The following is a 17,420-nucleotide window of genomic DNA, read 5'->3' as shown; positions in this document are numbered from 1 at the left end:
ATACTTTCTTCTTTCACTTCCCTTTCATTGGGCAATGTGTTTCCGCCCCTCCCTATTACCAGTCCTGGATGCTTTGTCATGGCCCTTTGCTGAGTCATGTCAGCATGTGGCAGAAAATTAACTTGGTAAAAAAAAAAAGTGTATCATTTTCTCTTTCTCCTGATACTTTTGTACCAAGACAGCTCAGCAAAACATCCAATGAGCAGTGGAGAGATTACAAGGGAGATTCTGGAAGGATCTGAGCAGAAGAAAGGTCAAGACAACTGCCACCTTTCATTGCTAGTTCAGGCATGGGAAAAGGGGAAGAGAGGAAGACCTTCTTCCTTTGGTGCTGGTAAGTTTCTAGCTCTGCTCAGCAACTCACCCACGTTATGTAACTTCACTTCTAATGACTTGGTAGCAGCTCACCCCACTCAATATGTGTGCAGCTCCCAGTTAGCCACAGTATGCAACTCTGTTGTCACATGGATCATGGAGCAGGGTGAGCTGGTTCTGATGGAGAAAGGAAATTCAGCTCCATTTCGTCCACTTCTCATACAGATTAAATTGTGTTGAATACAAAAAATGAGGCCTGGCTGACTTAGGAATCAGAAAGCATATGTGCTGTGAAAAGTACAGGTGGGTATGGCCCATGATCAGGTTTATTTCTGTTAAGTGCTACGCTCATTTCTTGTATGTATTGTGAAAAACAACACACACACACACACAAAAGAAAAAAAAAGGAAGTTTGCTGAAGAAAAATTATTGGTTTGGTGAACTGGGATTAGCATAAAGTTGTATGAAGTGTGTTAATCAAGGATCAGTAATATGGATGCCTGACCTTCACTGAAATACATAGACATTTCTGTGTAATACCAACCAATTAAATGATGCTGTTCTGCATCAAGCAACAATGAATACAAGGTTCTTTGCATGGAAGAAAAACATCAAACAAACCATAATTCACTCTGCTATTTAAGCAGTATATTCTGCTAATACATGATGTAAGACTGAGGAAAGTTATTTCCTGGCTCTACTGAAGTAACATTTGATGTGCTCCATGACTGATAACACTGGAAAAATTGGGGCTTTTTCCTCATGTAACTGTACTTTCCTGGCCCTTTCTTTTGGTTGGCTCATGTTTGGTGACAGCTTCCAAGACTGACTTTAAAGACTATTTTTTTTCCTTTGTTCAATTGGAGCAAGAAAAAAAAGTTAAATAGGGTTAAAATGCCACACTGATGACCTCATGCAGTAATTGTGTTAATTTTTTCAGTGTAAATTGTATGATTTTGAGGCAGTCTCCCTTCTATTTTGGAAGCAGTTGTTGACCAGAGAAGCATGGCCAATTCTGAAAACTTCTGGTTATGATTGTGTTTTTAAGGACAATTCTCATTTTATTCTGCTGGAATATATTAAAATATCCATGGCTTCTAATTTCCATCCAAAGCAGTAAAGCTACATGGTAAGAACCCAAAGTCAGAACCTGAAACACTATGAAAATATTCCATATGCTACATGATTAAGCCATTTCAGATTTTTAAACAACTGTGTTTCTAATGCTTCAAAACAGGAAAAAAAAGCCACTCCAATCAAGAGATACAGTTTTAACATGCAGTGGAGAAATGTAAATACAAAATTGATTCTGGTCTCCAACTCTTGCCATGAAAAAGCTTTCTTACTGTGTCTTGCCTGTTTAACTCATCTACTGCAGAGAAGTAGTATATGTTATGCTTTGTTGGAAGGCTGTACAATAAATGACTAGTCATCTTGGGCTTTCAAATGCAAGACTTTAGAGACATTTAAAAGCTCTTTGGACCTGCTTAAGCCGGTCATATTGTCATGAAAACCTCTATTTGTTTTATTCCTTAGAGAGTGATTCTGATGTGCATTCTTATTTTCTATTCCTGCCAACTTTTATGAAATGTAATATTTCTAGTTTACCCAAAATGTTTTTTAAAGAAATTAAGTACTTTCACAAAATGAATAGCTGGTATTGGTAAGAATTTAAAATGATGGCTCACTGTCCAAGCAATGGTACAGGGAGGGGTAACTTCTGAAAACCAACAGAGGAAAAGAAGAAACGTGTGCTTATTTAATCCCTTACATACTTTGTCTGATAATGCTTCCAGCATAGTCAAGCAGATTCTGTCACGAAGCATGGTAACAGATGTTCTATATATGGAAGGTGATGTGTCATCTCAGCAAATTAGCTTCCTTGTTGTTTTAAGACTTGCCCTTATGACACCTCCACACTGCAAACAGGTAAGAGAAACTTTCAGTGGCAACAGTTCTTTCATTAGCATTTTTCTAACTAAAAGATAGTCACTCTTTTTTTTTTAATAAGTAATGTTGCTGCAACATATTAATCTGTTGCCTAAGATCACTCTAAGTCACAAATAAAGCATAAGAGTACATAGCATAACAGCTGATCCTATACGTTTTTATGGAGAGAGTATTTTTCCTACCTACTTAAGATTTAATCTACTCAGTGCCTCAAACCAATTTTCATTAATGCTGTGAATAAATAATTACATTCACAAATAATGTTGAATCATGTGACGTATTAGCTGTAGAAGGTCTTTCTTGTGGGGTAGTTTTAAAATTGTTTTGAAACAACTTCAAAGAAGTGTTGATAGTGTGTTCATAATGATTGCAAAAGGACACCAACAATACTCTAAATTCCAGTACAATACTGGTACTGATTAGGAACTAGCACAGGCTGTCATGTGAAAGGTACGATATGTGGCACTGGATGATCCATTTAGAACTGAAGTAGAATCAAAACTCACTCTTGAAACTAAAAGTGTTTGTTCTCTGAGTTTGACTTCTGGAATTATTTTTCCTCCTTTATGTATTTCTCTAGGTTAATATGGCTGAAGTTCACCTCCCAACCATAGTGTCTTAAAAAACAAGGGAAAGACTGTAGAGTCAGACAGTAGCTTGAAGGAGGTGCTGGTATTGTTTACAAATGTTTTGCCTCTGAAGAGTTTTTCTGCAATTAGCCTGAGTGCTACGTGTGAAGGTAAGACAGCTATGACGTTTTTTACATAAACTCTCTGCTCTCTTTGTAAATGTCGAAAGTATTTCATAATCCCAGGAGAAAACAGTGCCATTTGACACCATACAGTCATTAATATTGTCAAAGCACTGAAGCCAGATCTTCAAAAATACGCTAAGAAAAACCTGATTAAGACAAAAAATGCCTGCCAGTGAACCAAAAAGTTTCTGTCAGCAGTCTTCTGCTGGCATACATTAATGTATTAATGAAGATAGAAAGAAAAGTTATTAGCTGTTGATAAAGAACATTTCAAAGAATAAAAAATGCTGTGTTACCTAAGTTGTGAGGTAGCAGGTAAACTGTTGACAACAGGGACTACAGGAGGAGGAGATGGGCAGGAATAACCCAGCAGCATCTATTGTATATGAGGAAAAAAGATGTGAATGCATTTGCATGAGAAATTATATCAGAAACTATGTTTACATCCTGCTGCCCACATGCCAAAGGAACAGTTCTTTACACCTTGCAGAAGGAGACCAGCCCTCCATATTTTTTTCATGTGTCATTAACACTTCCAAAATCATTCATGTGTATCAATAAAACAGACTGTAGACTCACCAGGAGAGTGTCTACCAGGCTGCTCTGTGTAATCTGGTTAACAAAGTTATTAATCAAGGGAGGAGAAGTATCCAGTGCTAGCCAATCTGTTCCATGGTTCCTTTTTTATCAGTCATTGTTTATGGATAAAGAGTTTGCTTATCATGTTAATGTAAAGGGATAAATATTTCATTCCAAACTTCAAAATGGAATTATGAAAACAGAAACCACATTACCTATGTACAGGAACTCAGCTACACCCTCATGCTGTGTTTTTGTTGTCTCTCCTAGAACCACATTCAGCCAGGAGAGATGACTATAATATATCTTAAGTGTTTCCAGAAATTTGTGCTTTTCTGGTTTTTTGAACTGTGGGTTGACTCCTACTGCGTGTCTCAAACTAAGTCCACTCTCTGAAGTTGCAAATCTTTGTAACAGCTGCATCAAACCCTTGTTAACATTGTGCATGCCCACTTCTCTCTAGCAGTTCACAGAATCATTTAGGTTGGAAAAAACATGAAGATCAACTCCAACCATTAACCTAGCACTGCCAAATCCACCCTTAAACTCAAGTGCTGAATCTACAAGTCATTTAAATACTTACAGGGATGGTGACTGCACTGCTTCCTTGGGCAGGCTGTTCCAAAGTTTGACAAGCCTTTCACTGAAGAAATTTTTCCTGATATCCAACCTAGCACTCCCCTGGTGCAGCTTGAGGATTGTTTCTGGAAAAGCTTTTTCTTTGTGGCTCGTACTTTTCTGAGATGTGCCTCAAGAAATCAGGACACATTAAAGGTCTTTATGAATAATCTGGCACTGGTGGACAAGCCCATGTCTTCCAGCAATGTCGTACGACATGAGGACACCACCGCTAAACCAGTGAAACATTTGTATGTATGAGTATAAGCAGGTTCAGGTGCCTGCTGGCCCATCGCACCTCTCCAGCTGAAGACTGTGGGGGAGTTGGAACAGGAACAACCTCTGGTTACATTGGGTGACCAGGGAGGGAACGATGATGGTGATCCAGGGGCACTCGGCAGGAGGATAGATGGGTCGCGGCCTCAGGCCGGACTGAAATACAAGCCCGAACGTAAACACCAACGGCAGCCCGCAGGGTAGGGTAAGCAGCCGCAGGCCAATGCGATGCCAGTACAGCCACACCACAACCCCACCGTCGTCAGGCGCTAGGCCCTTCCCGCGCTTCCCAGACGGCTCACTCCGCCCCCTCCTGCCGGGCCAGCTCGCTAGGCACGCTGGGAACTGTAGTCCCTCTCCGACACACCCTCTTCCGACTTAAGGATAAGAGAAAGCGAAACTACAACTCCCAGCGGGCGAAGGGGCGTGCCCCTGAACGTCCGTGCCTCAGTCTGAACGGAGACGGAGGCCGGTCCCGCTAGGTCGGGCCGTGTGGGTGGGGCTTCTCCCTTTCTACTACTGACCCGCACAACTCGTTTGCTGTCGGCTCGGCAGTTGGAGCGAGGGTGGAGGGGGCTGCTGCTCGGGGCTGACAACAGACATCGCTCGCGGCTCGGTGGCGCGTGCTTTCGTGTGCGCGCGTGCCGGGGGCGGTGTGCGGTTGGTTGCGTGGGCCCGGGAAGCGAGGGCTGAGTGGGTGCCTCGCGTGGGCGGGCGGGCAGGCAGGCTGCCGGAGCGGAGCCCCGTTGCTGGCATCCGCCGTCCTCCTCGTTCCCTTGCGCTGCCAGCCCTTTTTGCGGCGGGTGATGGGGACGAGTTAGCGCCGCTGCCGCGCTCCAGAAGGAGCCGGAGAGAGGGCTGGGCCGGGCCGGGCCGGCGGTGCAGCGTTCTCATCGGGGCTGGTTTAAGGGAGCCTGCCTGCCCTGTAGCCGGGAAGCGACTAACTGACCGGCCGCGGCGGGGGTTGCGCGCCTGTGTGGTCCTGTGCCTCGCCGGCTCCTCCCGCGGGCGGCCACCGCTTCTGCGGTGGTTACCGCCTCTCAAGATGAAGAGGTGGCAACCGCTGCTTCTGAGTCTGGCTCCTGGGGAAAAACCTGGATAAAGGCTCCAGAAAAAAAAAAAAACGGGGGAGAAAGTCGCCAGTCTCTGGTTCGCGAAGGGGCAGGAGGGCGTTTTTCTCACCTTGGTCTGGACAAAACCACGGCGACACTAGGAACGCCGTCGGGAAACCGCTCCTCTGCGCTGAGGGGAGGGGGCAACATGCGAGGGGGGTGCCGGCACCGCTGCGGGCCGTGGGCGGGAGCCTGCGCCGCGGCGGCGTGCGACCGCCCGCGGCGGCCTTGAGGCGGGCGGCGAGGATGGTGAAGTGAAGGAGAGCTCTTGACAGATTTCCTACCGGCGGCGGAGCCTTACTCTATCTTCCCAACTTCCTTTCCGCGCGGCCGGCTGCTCGCCCAGTGGGGCTGAGGCGCTAGGGATTATGAGGCGGCGGCGGGGACCTGTTGTGTAGGGGCAGGCGGGGGTTAAGCGCGGCGGCAGCGCCGTGTGGGGCGTGAAGCGGGGGAGCGTTTCGGCGAGAAGGGAGGATGAGGACCTGCTCCCGAGGCTCTGCTATCTGTCGGGGACCGGCCCTGCGCCGGGCTGTCTCAGGCTCGAGAAAATCCCATTCGGTGGAGTCGTGACAGGGGAGAAGGGCCCGCGGGCAGCCCTGCGCCCCCCAGTCAGAGCTGAGCGGCGGCCGCTTCCAGCTAACTACCGACTTCAGGAAGAAGAGAGCTTGAAATGTTTCTCAGAAGCTGGAGTTGCAGCCTGGTTCCTTTTTTGCAATTTTTTTTTCAATGATTTGTTACTCGTGTCTCTTGAGGGAACGTTTTAGGAATGGTCAATTTTAGCAGTGAAAATTGCTGCGCAAAGGAGGATTATAACAAATCTCTATGAATGATAGATTCGATTGCTAAACCTTGCCTTGACCAACCTTCTGACCCTCGGAGAGATCTCTCAGGGTGTCCGTGGGAAGGGCAAAAAAAACCCTCCTATTTGAAAATAAACTTGAAAATAAGACTAACTTTTTTTTGCTTCGGGACAGCCTACCTGCTTTATTTTTGTTGTTGTTTTGTGATAAGTTTTTAAAAGATTGCTCTACATGGTTGTTTTTTAACTGGAGAAGGAAGGAACCCTCTCAAGTAGTTCTGATGTGACAGTTTTGGTTTCTGAAGAGGTAACTGGCGTTTGCATGATACACCTATTGCTAGGCGTGTAGTGGACTTTTCATCTTTTTTTTTTTTTTTTTTTGTTAACTGGGGCTGGTAGAGAGGGTTATATTGGTCAGAAGAATATTTGCACATTTATATATTGTATATATTTTTAGTGGGGTTCTCCCCACATTTTACTCTCTCTTGATGACTCCTGGAGGTGGTAGTGGGCCCATGAAAGACTGTGAATACAGTCAGATCAGCACACACAGCTCTTCGTCTCCCATGGAGTCTCCCCATAAGAAAAAGAAATCAGCTCCCAAGAGAAAATGGGAGGTTTTTCCTGGAAGAAACAAATTCTTCTGCAATGGGAGGATCATGATGGCTCGACAGACTGGAGTCTTCTACCTGACTCTTGTTCTCATCTTGGTCACCAGTGGACTCTTCTTTGCATTTGAGTAAGTGGCACCGAATTCTTCATATCTTCTTTTTTCTCTAGTTATTTATTTTGTCTGAAAGCAAAGAAATGTGCTTATCCAGATGTCATAGAAAATGCTGACTAAATTCAGCTGAAATTATGGTCTGATAAGATGCTGGGGGACACACAGTCCTGTTTTGGTTATTGTACTCTGTGGAAAACTGGTATTTGAGGATTAAGGTTGTAGTGCTTTTATGTCATAAGTTTCCAGCTCTTGCTGATGTTGCAAGAGGAGTGTAAACCAGAAGGTTTGAGATGGTCAGGAAATGGTGTAGTTTCTTGTTTGCACATACTCTGCTGAGAATCAAAACTGGCACGTGTAAAAGTAAAAATACTGACCCTTTGTTGCAAAACCAAGTGCAAGAAAAGTAGTATCTTTCATTAGTTTTTGAATTAGGCTTGTGTTGGTTTTGTATTCTGTTTTTCTCTTGAAGTAATTTAATTGTTTGTAGATGAGAATTCAAAGTTAGTAAATATAAATAATAAAAAAGCTGGACAATCTTGCATGTGCCTAGCTTTCTACCACTAGGTAACAGCATTACTTTCTGTTTGCAATGATAACTTGTTTGTGAGTTCGGTTAGGTTAAGCAATGTTTGTTTTGGAGGTTGGATTTTATTTTTTAAATTTTTTTTAAGAAGGCCTCTGGTGCCCTCCTGGTTGTTTTTTTTCTTTCTTTCTGTTGCCCTGAATCTTCAGGAGTCCTTTTCATGGATATAAAGTAAACATTCAGTGGTGGCAAATGAAATATACTGATTTTTGCATTGATGTTGGAGTGGTTAAATTAACTATGCATGACAATAAAGAATTAGATACTTGATATGAACAATGGACTTTGACTTTTATTAAAGCACTCATGCTGATAAAACAGTGTGGTAATACATCCTTGTAAAACGCAGCTATGGTAATAATTCAGTTCTTTTTAAAAGAGTTAATGCTGCTTTACCTATTAAACTGTTATAGCTTGATTTGTGGTTTGTGGCAGGAAAAACATCCTCAAATTACATGTACAGCTCTTACTATTTTCTTAAATAGGAACTGTTATTTATGTGTAAGCTTCAGCACTGGCCCCAGAAATTCTGTTTTGTTTTGCTAAACAATACAGTTGAACAATTAAGGTCATTCATTACTTGGCATCTTCAAGGAAGATTATAGTGACATGAACAAAGCCTAAATTGTACCAGTTGAACGTAGACCCATCCTAACGTGCTGGTAGTAGTAACGAAGATAAAAATGCTCAGCAGGTAACCAGTGACTAAATACGTATGTGAGCTCAGCAGATAGGTTGTCTTTAGTGGGCTCCAGGTTACTTTAGAGGGATGTATGAATTGTAAATCTTCTGCAGATGTTATGAAACTGCTTGAACATAATTTGAGTAGTTGAAATAATGCAGTCAGTGCTGGTATCCATATACTGCAAGTGTGTTTACTTTTCTGGTTTTAAAGAGGTATTAAAGGTTTAACCTGATAGGATTGCATTAGGACTGGGTGCTACTCTACTCTTTGTCATGATTAGGCCTAGTTTTGGAGAGCTTTTCTGTGTGGGTTGACACTTGTCTACCTGGTCTCACCAGAGCCCCTGAGGGCAAGCACTGGGCTTCCTGCAAGTACCAGTATGTAAATGCAGAATCAAAACTGTAATGTTTTATAATTATGATTATAAAACTTATTTAAAAGCTGCCATTTACAGTTTATTTATACATTCTAACACTTTGATCCTTCAGAGATAAATGTTCTCTGCAGCTGCAGGATGAGCTGCTAGCTGTTCATCACCTTCTGATTTCATTACTACAGTGAGTGAATTATGTGCTCTACCAGGGTCAAACACTAGATGTTCTGTCATGTCTTTGAGCCTATTTGCAGCATAACCATATATGATGGATAACATTTTCAGTCAAGCCTCAGCATTGGCTTATTCTAACAGATAGTTTTGAAACAGAAAAATCTTGGGCTTTTTAGAACTATATAAATTCTGTGTGTGTACCTGGTCCTGAGTCATTCTTGTATCACTTGCACCGTCCTTTTAAGGAAAATTAGAGGGTGACAACGATATTTCATTTTATAACAATAAGGTAGTTTTTGGTCTTTGAAAAGCATTTGCACTGGAAAATTATTACTCATTCTCTGAAGGCTAATTAAAAACCCCAAACCTTAAGCCTATTAGAGTTGTTTAGCATGTTTGTGATATTTGGACTGGAGGTTGTTAATGTTACAAAGAAAAGAGGGGAGTCTTCTTGATTGGAAAGTATTACTTTGAAGCAGTCTCTAAATGCGTCTCTTTGGAGTAGTCAGAAGTTACTACTTATTGATCAGCTGATAACATGTTGAGTTATTAGAGTGTCACTTCTATTATCTGGCTGGTGTTGTTATGACACTTCTCATTTACAGAAGTGTTTCAGTCCTCTGTGTGCATGTGGGGCCCTAGAGACTTTCAAAATCCGCCTGATGCATTCCTGTGTGGACTACCCTAGGTGATCCTGCTTTGGCAGAGGGTTTGGACTCGATCTCTGGAGATCCTTCCAACCCCTAACATTCTATGATTCTATGATTTTTAATTGGGCCTTTTGTGTCTGAACAATAAGGTCAATTTGTCATTGAGGAGGAAGATACCCTGTAGGTTCTTGGGATTATTTGGTGGGTTTGTTACAATTGAAATGAATTATTTTTTCCCCCTAGGTTTTGGAAAGCAGAAAATAGGTACTCATGTTTCAATTCATTCCTCGGTAGCAGGCAGTGAAGAGGGGGAGTAGGAAAAAAAAGACTTCGGCAGCTAATTCCTGGGGAAGGATTGTGCTAACATAAGCATTTGCTGTTTATTCTTTTGGCTTCGTTTGTTCCTCCATTGTGATTTTTCCCACGTTCCTTTTGTTTTGCTCTTGACATCCATTCATCCAGAGCTGTATCTTGCATGGTTTGGAATCCTCCACAGGTGAGAAACACATTTCTCTGCATCAACAAATCCTAGCTCTCCAAAAGCAAACATATGTCATACACCTTGACCTGTATATCTTTTTGACATTGAACCATCCCTTTGTAATCTATTTCTTCATATTTATGCCTGTGTGCTTTTTCCTACTTCTAACTTTGACTGATTTTATTAATTTCTCCGACTTTTGTCTCTCATATAATCCATGTATATCACCACTTCTTCCTTTTATTATTTCATAGTTCTTTTTAATTTTCACAGAGGTATGCCAGGATTTGCTTAAATATTTATAATTCTAGCTTTCCTCTCCTTCCAAAGGAATAGAATGCAAATAACAAGCAGGTTTTTTTCTTTTCTGTAGCTTGCCTATTAAATGTAACATAAATTATTGCAAGCAGTTATGGGTCCCAAGAGGGATGCTATGCTTCAGGTATTCTTAAAAATGATAACTTGTTTTAAAGTGCTCAAGATGAGGCACCACAAATTCATTTGTCTTTAAAATGTTGGTATGTTATTTTATCTTAGAAATTAAATTTCTTAACTCTAACCTCATGATGGTTTGTTTTTTTTTTTTCTTGAGAATTTGGCTTTGTGTTGGATTTCCTTTTTTTTTTTTCCTTTTGCCTTGCTCCATTACACAGTCATATGTATTTATTTTAATTATTCAGTAAAAGTAGCTGCTTGAAAAACTTGGAAAACAAATTCCTTTTCCCAGGACAAAGAAGGTGTTCGTAACTGAAGGGCAGATCTCACTTCTGTACCTAGCTGGTTCAACCACTGTGCATTTACATATATGTGAAGTCCTTTATTTGACACAGTAAAGGCACTTGATACTTAGTGCTTTTATGCAGCTAGGTGTACATGCATAGTCAAAAGGAAAAAAGAACCCTTTATGCCTATGGTCATTTGGAGTTGTGTAGCTCACAGGAAAGCAAAATGGAGGGTGAATGACATAACGCAGGAGCATATGTAGAACACACATCTTGTTGTCAGATGGCAAATCTTATATGGATGTTCAGGCATCGCGAGTTCCCAAGCAGTGGTAGAGGAGTTGGCTGCTTTGCTGCTCTGAGTTAATGCTGCCCTTGTGTTACAGCTCCCTTCTGGTTTTGACCTCACTGTGCAGGTAGCAGGAGGGAACATGTCCACACATGAGCTGCTTCTGTTTAGGCAGACAAATTAAACTTCCCATAAAAGGTGAGTTTGAGTAAAGATGCCCACTGAACGGAATTGACTCAGGCACAGTCATGTTTTCTGTCAACTCAGTTGCAGGGTGAATGGCTCTGGAAGAAGATTGTAGCAGATGGTAGGTTGCTGGTAGGGCTGAAGCAGTACAGCAGCTTTTTTCTCTGTAAATGTGAGTCAGAGCCCTATCACTTCTGATTCCATTTGATACTTGCACTGATTCAGCAAACTGGAGTTTTGTTTTGTTTTCTTGATCTTTGGACTAGTTAATGCTTGATTTTTGTGAACATTTATGTAATTGTATTTCAAAAGAGGGATGCTGAAAAGTTATCTAAGCTGGAACCGTTCATGTGTATATACAAATCATTGCTTTCTATTTGTCCTCACAGTTGCTGGCAACCTGCTCCATGCCTCCCACTTTGAAAATCCGAGTGACTGGAGGACATTCATGAGTCACACTTTCTGATGCGATGTAGATAGTTCAATATTGAACTTCTATAGTGCATGCTGTGGCAAAGCGGTGTAACTTGGCTGCTCACTGTGACAAACCTCTGTGTGTAAACACTGATGTTAGTAAGCTGAGTATTTTCACTGGGGTATCAAGTCACCTTTATCTTACAGCAAATGTCTTCTACTCTTGCAAGAGGTAGATTCTTAGTATAAGGTCATAATCCAAGTAGGTGGAATGTCATCTAATAACCTCCTTTTTTTTGATTTCCTCTTAAGATGGTTACTTGTGATGACCATGTACCTAAACTATTGAGTTCCTTAGAAGGCTGCAATGAACTTGTGGAGAATTTCCCACTGAAGCTATCAAAATGGATTTTAAAGGAAAAATCATGGCATATAAATGAAAACTATAGTTCAATAAAGAACTGCATCCTTTTCTACATGGAAGTCAGTAGCCATCTAATAATGCAGAGTGCTGTACATGAATACAGTGATGAGTAGGTCTTTTTTTGCCCGTCTTTTTTGTTTTAAAAAAAAACACCTGTCATTAAAATAAATTCCAAACAATATTTCTGTTTCCTGTTTTGCCATGTTATGCACTGCTGATAACTTATTGAAAAATATGTGACATGCAGTGTCTACTCTGTAGTGTTTACTTTTTTTGTATTGTTTATATAGTTACACCAAATGATGTGGCACATTCCTAAGGGATGGTAGGCATTCCAATCTGATGTGTTTTATTCTTTGCACTTTAATTACCCTGAAAATATTGACTGCCAAAATCAAATATTTCTCAGGTACAAAGTATATCTAATACTTTTTTCCATAACAATGGACTTTCCTTGGTCACACAGAAGTTTACTTAATCTCTTTGAAATTTGCAAGTGATCTGTGGCCAAAAGGGAATAGTTTTGTACTATCCTGTCTGAAAGTAGCATTTCACTAATCAGCTACATTAGTTTAAATTTTTAAACCTGCTTTGAATGGATTATATGATATAAATTGAAACCCTTTTGCCCAGAAACATACTAATAGCATTTGATGTTAGGTCATGCACCTCTGCTTTTTAAGGCTAGGTCTATTGTGTGGAAATGAATAACGATTAAATGCTTTTGTTTTTCAGGGTAAAATTCTGTGAGTATAAGAGAAAGATAACCTCTGGTTTTGGAAGTTGTACATTCGTTAGTAACCCTGAAACTGCAGAGGCTTCTGGGGGCTTTGTAACACTAACTCCTGTTCCGAAAGAAATGTTAAACAGCTTTTTCAGCTTTTTTTTTTTCACTCCAAGAATAAATTTTTTTGGTCGGTTGTATTTTTGGTTGGTTGGTTGGTTTTTCATTTTTGGTTGATGGGGTGGGATTTTTTTGGTGGTGTGTGGGGGTGGGTTTTTTGTGTTTTGTGGTGTTGTTTTGTATTGAGCTTAGTTGATGGCCTTATCTACTATTTCAAGGAGAAGACAACTTTTAAATGTAGTTCTTGGTCTTTTAATTTGCTCCTTTCTCAGAACTTCTGCTTATATTTCTCTATTTCATTGCAGAGGTGGAAGGCAAGGAAAATAGGGGGTATATTGGTGTAAGAACTGATGTTGGCTTCTGAGATAGCATGTCCTCTCGGGAGCTTGAGGAAATCACATGTGCATCTTCAGAGTGAAATGTGAATATGTATGGCCTTTTTTGCTTGATGTCACCCCAACCCCTTGAAGAAAGAGGGGAAACCCTTACAACCTGCTGGGGGGTGGTTTTCTATGCTCATCATGCTCAGCGTGATTGTTGTAGAAAGGTATAAATTCCCACCTAGGATATTTCTGGAGCAGGGAAAAAAATGCAGTTTCAAAAGTTTATTTATTCTTACCTATATAAATGTCTTCAAATATTTACAAATTCTGATGGAATGCTGTATTGCATCATTGTTTTGTAAATAGCATTTCATTAAAAATGTGTATCAGCAGATCACGATGACTGAGAAATTCCTTTAGAAATTTCCTTCCTTTAGAAGAAAAAGAGAAAATATTAGTCTGTGCAGAAGTTGAACCAAACTGTTCTGTTCATTTTCTTCTCTGGGGTAGGGTCAGCCCATATATTTTTAATAAAATATTTTCTTATTTGTAGATTGAGCAGAGACTTAGATGCTGAAATTTTAACTGGACACGAAACACATACATTCACGTTTAGCAACTAGCGTACACCTTTTAAGTCATTAAGAATAAAACAATTTCTAATGGAAATGGCCTCTCAGTTCTATGTAGCATCAAACTGTTAGTTGTGACATTCAAACGTGGACTAATTAATGAGAAAGTGAAGACGCCTGCAGAAGAGGAGAAGGCTGAGAATATTTTTAGCTTTCTAAGCTGCATAAGTATATCAAAATAGCTCAGTCAAAAACCTCACTGGCTTAAAATACTAGAGCAAAAAACGCTTAAAGTGTTATAACAACTTTATCTAGGAAATTTTTCTTTCGATGATCCTTCTAAGTGAGCCTGTAGTAGCTGATGATCACTGAAGTTCCAGGCTGCCATGTCAATACTGCCTGTCTTTCATTTGGTAAAGGGGTAAAAAGAAAATCACCTGAAGTCATCTGGAACTATCAAAAGTTTATTAAATTTCATATAATTACAGCCTACCTGTCATGTGGTTAAAGTTTTTACAAACTAAAGAAATAGACTGAAGTCAACATGAAGCCTGTGTGTAATAGCCAAAAATAAAAATCTGTTGACATTTCTCATGTTTGGAAGTACTAAATGTTGCTAATGTTCTTAGGGGAGGAAGCTGAAGAATTTTGGAGTTTTTGTGTAACACTGATGCAGTCCCTTATCCTGTGTTCGTATATGAACTCCTGTTCATACTGCAGTTAGTAGGCAAAGGGGGCTCTGTGTTTGTGAAGCCTGGTCATGGGCTTTCTGCAGTGTGCTCACAGCGTGCTGGAGTGCTATATGGTTATTATTCACCTTCTGTATCCCTGATCACCTCTTTCCATCAGTGTCCATAGGGTTTATTCACATTACTGTGGGATGGTGGCTAATGAGGACTTACATAATGAGCTTGGCTAATGAGATCACAGCTGGTTTTGTTTTGTTTTTCCACTCCTGCTATCCCCTTAAGTTGCTTACTGCAATAAATACTGGCAGAGGGTACTTTTTGTGGTGAGTATGCAGTCAATTCAGCTGCTTCTTTAAATGGCACTCTTACTTTAAAAAAAATTTGCAAAACAGAGATTAAATAGAATACTGAGAATTAAATTGAAAATTGAGAAACTGAACTCAGAAGTTAAGATGCATGTAAAATCTGCAGTTTGTGAATTTTGTTGTAGTTTAAGTGCAAGATAACACATTGTCTACATTGAGTAAATGTATGGGGAAAAAATAGCGGATTTCAGTATACATTTCTTGTATATGATCTGTATATGTTAGTTCTTAAAATCTAGGAGCAGAATTTGTTACTGTTTTAGCATAAATATTCAGTACATTCTTAGAAGTTATAAATGTAGATTAAAGAACATTGACAGGGGAAGGAAGCTTTTCTTCCCACCCCTCCCTTCTACCTGAGGAAAAGAAGTACTAATACAAAACTTTCTTTTCTGATTGTGATAAATTTTGGGTACCATCTTTTTTGAGCTGTCTGGATATCAGGAAATTGGAGTCCTGGTCTTGAGCATTCAGTACACATTTTAGATAGTCCAGTGGTTATGAATGCCATTTATCAGGGTAGAGAAGCAAGTGTCAGACTGCCTGTGCTTAAACTTTCCTGACTTACTCGTGGTGTGGGTTTTCTTGGAACAACTGTCTATGTATGTTCCTTTGTAAATACTCTTCAACTGGCAAAAAAAGCTTTCTAGTGTTGAATTGGAATGTGGAAAAGTTATATTTTTTTTTCCTAATTTGGAGAATGTAAAGCAGTTAAAAGCACTAACAAGAAAAGAAAAGGCTAGAGCTTCTCTGTCATCAGTATTGAAGCTTTGTAATAAACTTGATTCTTGTCAATGTGGTTTCTTTAGAATTAAAGCCCACAGTGCTTCTCTACAGTGGAAAAATACAACTTTTAGGGTACTTTTGTCATTCACTGTCATTTGAACTGTTTGCAGGGCTGGATAGGCATTTGGTATGGAAACAACCAAGTAAATGTTGTCAATCTCACTAGGCTGGTGCATGAAATCTTTCATGTGTCATATAAAAGATTGGGGTGCACTGTGAAGAGCATAGTCATTTCTGAAATGCCCCAGTGAATTATCCTGGAGAAAGCTTAGGGGGCATCTTACTCAAGTAAGTACCTGATGGAAGGGGGAGTGAAGCCCAGTGGAAAGGACACACAATTTAATACCATTTAAACATAAGGAAAAAGTATTGGGTTTTCTTGTCTGTTTGCCTGGTTGGCTTAGTTTGTTTGTTTGTTTTTTTTTTTTTTTAATTGAACACTGTGACAGGTTGCCCAGAGAGTCGATAAACATACTGAAAACAAATCAGATGTAGACCTTGAGCCATCTCCTTTAGCTGACCCTACTTTGATCTTGGGGGGGAGGGGGGGGTGTTGGACTCCAAAGGTCCCATCCTACCACAGCCATTCTTGCTTCTTATAAGAAAGCAAAAGGTGTATCTAGTGAGATAATTTGAATCTTGTTTAAAAGACCCATTTATTACATGCATATTTCACGAGAACTTCAGTTTTATTTAGTCTTAGGATCTGAACCTAAAGTTCCAACAAAAACTTAAGAATTTGCAAGTGAAATAGCCATAGCTGTTCTTTTCTCACCTTTGACTATAGCTTTCTCAGTTCAACGTGTACTTTCTAACACTTCTTGGAGGTTCTTTGCCTGCCTTCTTTGCCTCACAACGCTATAGTCTCTATGTTTGGCTTTTGCTGAATTATAGGTAGTATTTTTTTTTATCATGTAAACAGCATTAAATTTATTTAAACGCAATTTCATCCAGAAGAATGACTCTATACAGATTTTCCAGCAGGGTGTGTTCATCAGTTTGTCTGTGTCTCACTTAAATTCTGTGAACTCTTTCCTTTCAGTTACTTTTCCTAATCACTTGTTCACTTTTAATAGACTAAGCACTGTTGCTATAGAAGGGATGGAGAGGCAGTAAAGGTGAGGTTGGAAGATTCAGTTTTCACTGTCAGGCATAAGAGATGAGAGTACAGCTTTTTTTCCCCCCTTGTGTTTGCCTATATCATTGTGCAGGTATGTAAAATCAAGGAGCCTGTATCCCAGTGCTTGAGTTGCTTGGATCCTGCAGGTCCTGCTTCCTTCTTGAGCCAGCTATTCCTAGACATAAAGGATGAAATAGTTTGAAAAGCACTAAAACTGCTTTTTTTCTTTTTTTTTTTTTTTTAACCTTTAGGGAAGGGAAGACACTCTGAATATACCAAAAATAAAATAAAAGGAGAAAAATTAAACAGAAAGTATTTTACCTGAGTGAAGTATATCTGAATATGTGCTCTATAGTAGCTGTCACTGCCAAGTTTCTCTGAGGCTGATGGAAGCCAAAGGGATGTTTCTCCATACCACATATTTAAAGCACTGTTTTTCAGAGTGAATTTCATGCCTGTAGACCTACCTCCTTTTTCTGAGGAGATAGGGTTTAGATTCTTACTGCCCAGGAATTCAAACAAAACTCAAGTATTTCATAGGTTCATCCCAGTTTCCTTTCTGTCTAGCAGGCTTAGTTGCAGAAAGATGAATTGAGTGACTGTGAACTGCTGA

General features: G+C 40.3%; 1 protein-coding gene across 2 annotated transcripts in view; it reads left to right on the top strand.

The window, feature by feature from the left end:
* The first annotated feature begins 6,891 nt into the window (after positions 1–6,891).
* The window catches only part of ZDHHC14 (zinc finger DHHC-type palmitoyltransferase 14), a 99,750-nt gene continuing 89,221 nt past the window's right edge, over positions 6,892–17,420 (top strand). For both annotated transcript variants that reach the window (XM_054393611.1, XM_054393602.1), the window contains exon 1: positions 6,892–7,142. In XM_054393611.1, coding sequence (XP_054249586.1) covers positions 6,892–7,142 — 251 coding nt within the window. The remainder of the gene's footprint in view (positions 7,143–17,420) is intronic.

The sequence above is a fragment of the Indicator indicator genome, chromosome 2 (genome assembly GCF_027791375.1).
Source record: "Indicator indicator isolate 239-I01 chromosome 2, UM_Iind_1.1, whole genome shotgun sequence".
Taxonomy (NCBI): Eukaryota; Metazoa; Chordata; class Aves; order Piciformes; family Indicatoridae; genus Indicator; species Indicator indicator.
The sequence above is the reverse complement of the archived record's forward strand: the minus strand, read 5'-3'. Positions and strand labels throughout refer to the sequence as shown.